This window comes from Neopelma chrysocephalum, unplaced genomic scaffold (genome assembly GCF_003984885.1).
Source record: "Neopelma chrysocephalum unplaced genomic scaffold, ASM398488v2 Primary Assembly neopelma1_22b, whole genome shotgun sequence".
NCBI lineage: Eukaryota > Metazoa > Chordata > Aves > Passeriformes > Pipridae > Neopelma > Neopelma chrysocephalum.
In genome coordinates this window covers 28,885,798-28,894,560 of record NW_020897690.1, presented here as the reverse complement: position 1 = coordinate 28,894,560, position 8,763 = coordinate 28,885,798, and the positions used below count along the sequence as shown (strand labels likewise).

Sequence of the window (8,763 nt, the reverse complement as noted above, 5' to 3'; positions counted from 1 at the left end):
TAAAGTATTACCACACGAGATCTATGAGAGCTCCTATTTGGTTCTGTGCATGAGTGGAATGTGCATTGTGGCACATACCGTGGAAGGGAAGCACTTCTTGTTAAAACAATTCTACATACAAAAAATGTTACAAAAGCCTAACCAGGGATGTATTTATATTAATATTTTGCTCTTTTTTTTTAATAGGCACAGGTATATAATAATGTCTTTTCTTCTCCCCATTAATTGAAATAAAATCTTCACTTTTTCTGAAATAAATCTTTCAGATTTTTATTATCATTAATTATGTGTATTACAATAGCAGCCAGAAGCCTCCAAATTAGTGCCCAATGCATAGGTCCCTGTTGTACAAACAGATGTTAAAACCAGCCCCAGCTCCAAACTGACGACAAATGAAATCATGAGGATAAAGTTGTCCCTTTGGGATCCATGTCTAAGCAGTCAGGCAGAGACCCAGGGAGCATGCAGCATGCTGATGGCTGTGATATTGTTTCTTCACTTTTGGGTAGACTCCGGAGGAAGAAAAAGAATTGGACCTCTTGGTGCATCACATTTTCCATGCAGGACTCTTTTCTTCATGTTTGCTGATGATCCGAGTTTCAATCCTTGCTCAGTAGGAACCTGAAATTCAGTGAGTAAAAAACGTGTCCTCATTGAGGACACGTAGTAAATTCCCATTGTCTCCTCTCAAACCAGGATTTTGTGCTCTCTGCTCTCTGGTGGAGGATACAAACCAAAGGAAGAAAGAAGCTCCAGAGGGAGAAGGAGGAGAAGACAGACTTTCAGACAGGTAGTTTACCCAGAGCCCAAGAATTCAGTCCCACCTGCCCTGTAAATGGGGCTGGTTGAATGCTTTCCAGCAGGACTGATGTCCTGGAGAATGCTTTCCAGGAAAATACAACTGAAAAAATTAAGATGAAGTGGGAAAATAGCTACACCACCTTGCCTGAAGGTGGTTCTGTTGCCTTGTCCCTATTACACCAGTGCCTAGGGGATAGAGAGTTACTCCAGAGGAGGCTAGAAAGAGATTATAAAAGATCCAGCAGGAAAGACAAAAGAATACCACAGATAAGAGAGCCTCAGCCACAGGCCTTCAGAGAAGCAGAGGTAGCTTGAGCCATCACTGAATCTACCTGCCTGGCTAAGTCTAAGCTAGGGTAGTCTAGTTTTATGAAGGCCACGCAGACTGGTTGCTCATGCACACTTTTTGTCAGCCACCCAAGAGAGAGTCTTACATTTATAATGAACTTTACATCCCAGGTATATAAGCAATGCAGAATTATTCTCCTGAGGGGTGAAGGTGGCTAAGCGCATCTTTTTGTTTTATGCATGAGAAGCTCATCATGACAGTGGTCACCTTGTCAGCTTTATAGGTGCTCTTCCCTCATAGAGCAATACTACTGCAAATAGACCAGCTGTACACTGAATCTCAGCTTTAAAACCTTCCTGGGGAGGAGCTCTCCCTACCAGAGACCTTTTCCACTAGGGAAGCTAAAACTACACTAGGTAAGAGATCCCTTTGCTGTCTGGCAGGAAACACAGCACTTGCCTTCCTGAAGGCTCAGGCTGCACATAGGTTCCTGCAGCACTCATATATGAAGCAGAATGTCAGAACATTTCCTCCTGTCAGAAAATCATTAAAAATCTTATACTTTTCTCTTGAGAGTTCCTTGAGATTCTGTTCCCTTCACGTTTTTCTCCACAGTGGCTGCTGGAGGAGGCTGAAGGATACTGGATCTGAACCAAAGCCAGTTGAGTAGCTGACACTCCCTTCTAAATACAACTACTATTATTCTTTAATGCCAAACCTTTGGTCCCATTGCTCATCAGCTCTCAGTGTGACAGTGGCTACACTGACTTCAGCTCATACAGTCCAAGTTCTGGCGATAGCTTCGTGCTACCTAAATAAGTCTCTGCTCATTAATAAAAATATCAGAGGGAATGACAAAATTGTTTGACCAGATGAAGGAACATGTGTTTGACCCTGATTAAATTCTCCATCTTTGGGTAACGCCTCCCTCTTCTGTCACTGAGGAAATACACACAGCTGGTTATCACAGACCCTTCCTCCACCTGCTACCAGCAATGTGTCTTAAACTATAGCAATGTTATTCCTGAAGCAGCATACCAGGCACACATCACTCTCATCTCCAGGGGTTTGAACTCCACTGACAAGGTGCAATAAGGCAGAGGTGAATCAGGGTCACTATAAATGCTCTTTGCTCGAGATTAATCTGATACGCTTTTAAGGCATATCAGCTCTATTTTGCCTGTTATCATCCGCTTGTGGCAGCATCACACACACCTATTTATACCCACATGTTAATAAAGGGCAGACCAGGATCTTGGCTCTGGCACTGGTTTGAGACTGGAGCATCTGCTTCCTTGGGGAAAGATGGAAAGGGTTGATGTCACCAGCCAGATCACCACAGGGAGGCAAAGGCTGGCAGTGGCACCACAGCTTCCTTCCACCACCAGAGGCCCAAGACCCAGCAAAATGGATACAGCTTAGTTGCAAAAAGAAAACCCCAAGGCAGTGCTCAGGGGCCCCCATGAGTCCAGTCCTCTGCCATGTTGTTTCCTCTCTGGGAGCGCCCTGCACACCCGACCAGCAGTGCTCTCCTCCTCACAGAGTCCCCAGACCAAAGGATCTTAACTCCCTTTTGACGCTTGCCAGGGAGAGGTGCCAGGGAATGAGGGTCAGGTAGGGAGACCATCACCCCATCCAGGGAGAGGAGAAAGCTCTGCTGCTGCTTCTGTGATGTGGGGGCAGAGCGCCCAGCTTCATGTGTGCGCCTGTCCCCATTGGTCACCTCCCAGTGAGAGCACCACCACCACTGGCATGTATGTCACGAGGATCCTTTCCAGCTGTAAAATTTCCCAAGAGACACCAGGGGCAGCAAGTCTCCCAGTCTGTCACGACACCTGGGATTTTGGCAGCGTGGCGGCAGCCCCACGTCCCGTCAGGGGCTGCCTGTCAGCGCCCTGGCCCACAGTGAGGACACCGTTTCCCTTCAGTTTAACACCTTCTCCGAGAAGTGTCCCAGCTTCCCCTCCTCCTGCACGGGCTGTGAGGCTTGTCCACAGCAGGATGGGCCACGCTCCTGGGCCAGGGCTACACCAGGCCACCGTGGCCCCCCACTCCCTGGGGCTGGGCAAGCACCCTGCAGCTCTGCACACTTCTCCTTGTAGTGCTGGGCATTGCCGGCAAAAGTCTCGCAGCGGCTGAGGTTTTCTTCCTGCACGGGGCTACCCACATTCTCCTCGTTTGGCCCAGAGGCCGTTGTCCCCTCCTGAGAGTTTTGGCTAAGGTAGACAACAATGATGTCGCCCTTGAAATTCATTACTTGTCCACTTGAGATAAAGGTGGAGTTACTGTTTCCAGTCACATTTCCTGGGGAAGGAGAGGGGAGAAAAGAAGACAGTCATGATTAATATTTTCCCCTCACAAGGTGGATGCTTAGCGCAGTGAACTTAATCTGCTGTGGTAGCTTTACTCTTGTTCCATTATTTTTTCCCCCGTGACATGAGGATGCTCTTAGAATCAATGCCTTCCACTGGGCCTTTTAATTATTTCCATTTTTGTCTCCTCAGGACAAAGTCTGTCATATAAGGGAGCCTGTCTGGAAGGCTTGGAAATATTTTCTCTCTGAGCTGTGATCTGGGAAGCAAGAGAGAGTGGGAGGATCTCATGTTCCCTGTGCTGCCTGATGCACAGGCTGTGTCCAACTTACCTGTGGTTTGTGGTGTAATTATTTCTAATTATGAGATTTATTAGAGTCCCAGAAATCACACTGTTTAACAGAGGGGAAATAAAACCCCAACCAATCCCACAATGTGGGCTAGGCAGTAGGCTTACTGAACAAACACTGAAAGGCTTAGTGTCAAATCACACAATCACACAGTGCCCAAATGACATGGAGCTTATATGATTATCTTATATTGTCCTGATCCTCTATGTAGGTACACTCTGGTACTCATCTAGCACCCTTATGGATTTACCTGGATATATACCAACTCAAGTGAAGAGACTGAGTCTATATTATAGTAAACTAACAGAGTTATAGTTTCTGTCAGTCTGCCTGCGATTAGAGATTTTTCAGTATAAATTCAATCTTTCTGCTATTCAAGAGGTGGGTCACTGATTCAAGTGACAGCAGGACCAGGCTCCGGGAATTAATAAACTCTCCGCAGAACAGAAAGAAAATAACTGGGAACAAACTTTCAACATCAAACTAACAAGTTTGTTAAAGTTTGAAAATTAAAAAAACCAAAGAAACCAAGTAAACAAAATCTTCCTAGCCTGTGAACACTCTTCCTAACAAATGTTTTTCCTGCTGTGCTTCACTTAATCATGACTTGACTAGTCTGAGACCTTTTAGATGTTTTGTGCCTTTCCTCTTCACATTCCTCAGCACTTCAGACATTCCCATTTTCATTGCAGCTAAGCGTAGCCCAGACCAGTAAAATACTGTTTTTCCAGCGGCCATGGGGATGTTTGCACATCAGCATTGGACATTGGGCTCCAGCTGTGCAGAATTAGGACCTGTGCCTGCTCATAACTGAGTCTGGGTAGCACTTGGGCATCTCTCTAATAGGCCCCCCTAAGCAATCTTATTTCTTTCAGCTAAACCACTGCATTGCCAGCTCTCTGCTTTCTTTCCAAGTGTTATTGATTAACATGAGGTGTCCATAAGAGTTTTCTCTGCGGGAGTTTTTCTGTGCCAGTTGTCCCCCCTATGTTCAATTCAGTTTGGCTGTTTGCCATCAACAAAACTCCTGGGCATAATGGGAGTACAAAAAATAACTGTTTGCTTTAAACAGATTGCCTGTCACTAGCAAAAGGTGCTGTGAAGTTTACCAGTGCTCAGTACAAGATCAAGAATTTAGAAATATATGTGGCAGTGGGGAGGGAAACAAAAAAAAAAAGGTAGATTAACACATTTATAATTTTTAGTTGAATGTGGCTGGCAAATCTTCAGTGCTTTCTGAAGACACCATACTGAAACAAAAGAATGTTTGAGGCCCAAAAGCACAAAAAATGGACACATGAGCTTCCTAGACTGTACTAAGTGAAGTGGTTCCAACCTGAAAAGCTTAAGGGACACCTTCAGAGTGAAAGTGTCATTCTCTGCAGTGTTTCGATCTCTTCAGACTATCTGATGATATTAGTTACACTGACAGATTAATCTTTGTGGTAATAGTTCACTAAGAACTGGGACAACACAGGTGAATAATTTTCTCTGAGACATTTAATGTCCTCTAGGTGGTAAGAACTGTTTGTTGCTGCCAAACCAGGCTGGTTTGGGATCCGGAAGTGAAAGGCTCTGCAAAACCATCTCTTACTGTGAGTCACCTAAGTGTTCCCGCACTCATGCGTTATGCTGTAGCCCTACACAGGACTTGAGGTGGGCATGAACCGACGCTTCACGTTCTGACTGCCTCCAGGCTTGTGGGGTTTGAAAGCATGCTTGAAGGCTTACCTCTATCTCCAGTGGTGACCCCTGTAAATGGCACCTGTCCAGAGGTTCACTTTGGTCCTCTAGGGTTGTTTCACAGGAGGGACAGAGTTTGATGTTTCTGTTGTCATTTTAAGTGTTAGGGAACTAAAACCAAAACGTCATGGAATTTCCTCCCCATTTTCCATTGACCCTCTTTTGTACCATTCTGTCTTAGCAGGACTGTGTGCAAAGCCTGGTGGCTTCAGTTGCTTTGAATAGTTTTACAGAAAGTTATTTTACAAGCACATTTATTCCATCTGGGCACTTCACAAGGCCTGGCAAAATGACCGATGCTGATGCAGCTCCACGTGCAGGCCCAGTGTGGCTGGGGTGCTTTGGTGTGGAATCTATGGCTAAGCCCTGTCCCAGTCCTTTTGCAACCACGTGTTGCCAGCAGGGCATAGCCATTCTGTGGACAGAAAAATTACTCTGCCAGCAAGCCACATTACCTACAGATTAACTAGTCCACACTCTGATACTGCCCACAGCTCAGTCAGTACCTTCCTACAGTTGTACCTAAAAAATGGCGAATTAGGAACACAGTATCTGTGCTCAGGTTTCACCAGATGGCACTAAAGCATGTACATATCTGAAAGCACAAACACAATTAAAATCCCATATAAAGATATACGCTGCAGATCTAAGATGGCACTTTCTAGCACATCGCTTAAATTCAAGCTCTCCTGTTTGCTCTATTGTCTTAATATTTTCCTTAATATTTTCTCTTTTTCTTTGTGTCAGATTTAGAAAGAAAAGCAGTATCAAATACAACTTTACTTTCAGTTTTATCTCAAGAGTCATCTTCCAACAATAACAAAAAAGATAATCTGTGTTCTCTTTATTCCTGCTGCATTTTGTACAGACCAGACAGCAACCAAACTGCGTCAGGATTTCAGGAAACTGAAGCAGCAGAAAGAGTATTTGCTCTTCAGAAGATGAACACTACACACTTTCAGACTACCATATGGCGTGCATGTTGAGAGAGGAAGGACCTTCAAGTGTGTTGTTTTGGGGCTTTGGCAGACTAACAAGAATGTCTCTGTAAGAAACTTTAAGGCACGACATGGTTTTAAAGAAGGGCATCTTACAACTGCTGTGGGTATTACAGTAATACTTGGATGTCCTACTCAAAACTAAAGTCTCATTATGCTTGGCAGTGCATTGATAGAAATAAAAATAGAACATCTGACTTTAAGATTTATAATCTAAAATGACTAATAAGACATGACAGGCAGATTGCAGACTTTTACACTGAAAAAAAGTCTGAGGGAAGAAGGTTTCATCCAGAGAAGGCTCATAACTTCCCTTCTGATGTGTTTTTTTTTTGGTGATTTTTTCCTCTGTTTTCATTTGACAATTTTGATATATTTACTCGATAAATTGGTAGACATTTAGCAAGTTGGCATCAGTGTTTCAGAGTTGTTTAGGGGACAAAGCACGTGTGTATGGAGAAACAGTGCCTGTATGAAACTATTTTTGTGTGAATGCTTATATCCTAGTGAATTAAAATGAAAGAGCTAAAAGCAGAAAATTGTACATTATCTTTCACACCGGGTGCGGCCACCAGGTTACAGCTCCACCTGGAGTTTCACTGACCACCGTATAAATGTAACTGGATTTAATCTATTAGCAAAAACATGCATGCAGACTGTTGAATGGAAAATATCTGTCTGAGCATTATGCACCCTTCCTTGACTCAGCCTCTACATCCCTATATTGTCTTACTTCTAAGTTTCCTCCAACACCCAAACCTGCTAACAGAACTGCCTGGCCTCTGCAGTGACAGCCAGACGATGGGTTCTGCATTGCTGGTTAGATCAGGGCAGGACAATGGTCCCTCACTGGGTTCATACTATTGGCAGAATTCACTACAAACCAAGTGGCCTTACTATTTCAGGTTTGTTTTTCAGATTAGCTTCAGGGCAATTAAGTGAAAAGGCATAATTTTATTTTTATCCTAAATCAGATCCTCTGAATTCTACTGATCTAGCACAGAGAATAATCCTACACAGTGGTGTATGGGTCAAGCTTAATGGGCTTACCAGATGCTGGAGGGAGGTCTGAAGTGCTGCTGTTTGTCCCTGAAGTGCTTCTGTGTGATCCTGAAGTGCTTCTGTTTGTGTTTTGGTACTTCTTGTTGGTACTATCTGAAGATGCATCTTCCAAACCATGATCATTTCCTAAAGTGCTCTGACCAGCAGAGAGAAAATTCAAACCACATGTGCACTGTGCACAGGAGCCAGTTTCTGGGGAGGTGAAGGTACTGTCAGCCACAGCACAACAAGGTTTGTTCCACTTTTGTGGAGATTCCCTGTATGAAATGCCACACCTCACACAGATCTTCTCTGAGTCATAGTTTGTTGCAAAGCGATCTGTCTCTTTGTTGCCCGTTTCCTTCAGGCAACCGTGGGCATGTTGGCAAGATTTCTGAAGAAGCTGGTCCTTGGCAATGTGTGCCCCATCTGTGTTGGATGGAGGGTGAAATCCTTGAGAGACTGATATGTCCTCTGTGCTCCCAATCCCTGAAAAGCTGTCATTCTCCCCTGCCTCCATTGGTTCTGAAAACGATGACACAGTTTTACTGGCAGTCCGACTTACTAAAGATAAATAATCAGTGTTATTGAGATCCTTATCTGTGTATTCATCTTCTGTGGGAACTGGTGGGAAACGGTAATCATCAGTCTCACTTCCCACAGAAAAATCTCCTGCCTCACATGGCTCTGTGTTGGGGCTCCCGTCCCTGCATGGAGTGGGACCACTGGTGCAGCTTGAGTTTCCAGGGACAGGAGAGCCAGAGGGGCCCAGGAGACACATGCCTTCAGAGATCTGGGGTACAGCAGCATTTGTGATGTTCACAGTAACAAAAGCACCTCTAGGGGGCTCCTGAAAGAAATTCAAAGTAAAAACGTCTTCAGTAAAGAGATCAGCAGAAAGTTATTTTCTAGACAAAGAAGGAAAAGGTAGATCACGGTTCTTCCTCTGTGTGGAGCTGCTGAGGTTGAGCAGCACTGCTATATTTGAGTGTAATTCTATTCTGCTGTGAAACTATGACTAGTGATGCTGGGTTCAGTGGGTGAGCTGGTGGTCCAGGGAGGGGGGCAATAACATTTAATTTTGTGAGACCACCATTCCTAGTTCTTATGAGGTCACTTAAGAAGAGTTAATAAATCTAGAAGAGTTGTTGAATTCTGCTGTTCCTTATGGACCATCAGTAAGACCCATCTAACCGCTTATTAGATTTTGGAAACCCTCATGTGTCTGA

The 8,763-nt window shown here is 44.3% G+C and overlaps 1 protein-coding gene across 5 annotated transcripts in view; it reads right to left on the bottom strand.

Annotated features, from left to right (window-relative positions):
- Positions 1 to 228: 228 nt before the first annotated feature.
- The window catches only part of TNFRSF11A (TNF receptor superfamily member 11a), a 31,093-nt gene continuing 22,558 nt past the window's right edge, over positions 229 to 8,763 (bottom strand). For 4 of the 5 annotated variants that reach the window (XM_027682347.1, XM_027682376.1, XM_027682352.1 and 1 more), the window contains 2 exons: positions 7,544 to 8,384; positions 230 to 3,394 (listed from right to left, as the gene is read on the bottom strand). In XM_027682347.1, coding sequence (XP_027538148.1) covers positions 3,015 to 3,394; positions 7,544 to 8,384 — 1,221 coding nt within the window. In that variant the 3' untranslated portion in view covers positions 230 to 3,014. Of the gene's footprint in view, positions 3,395 to 7,543; positions 8,385 to 8,763 lie in introns of all 5 variants that reach the window. The other variant, XM_027682367.1, reaches the window with a different exon arrangement.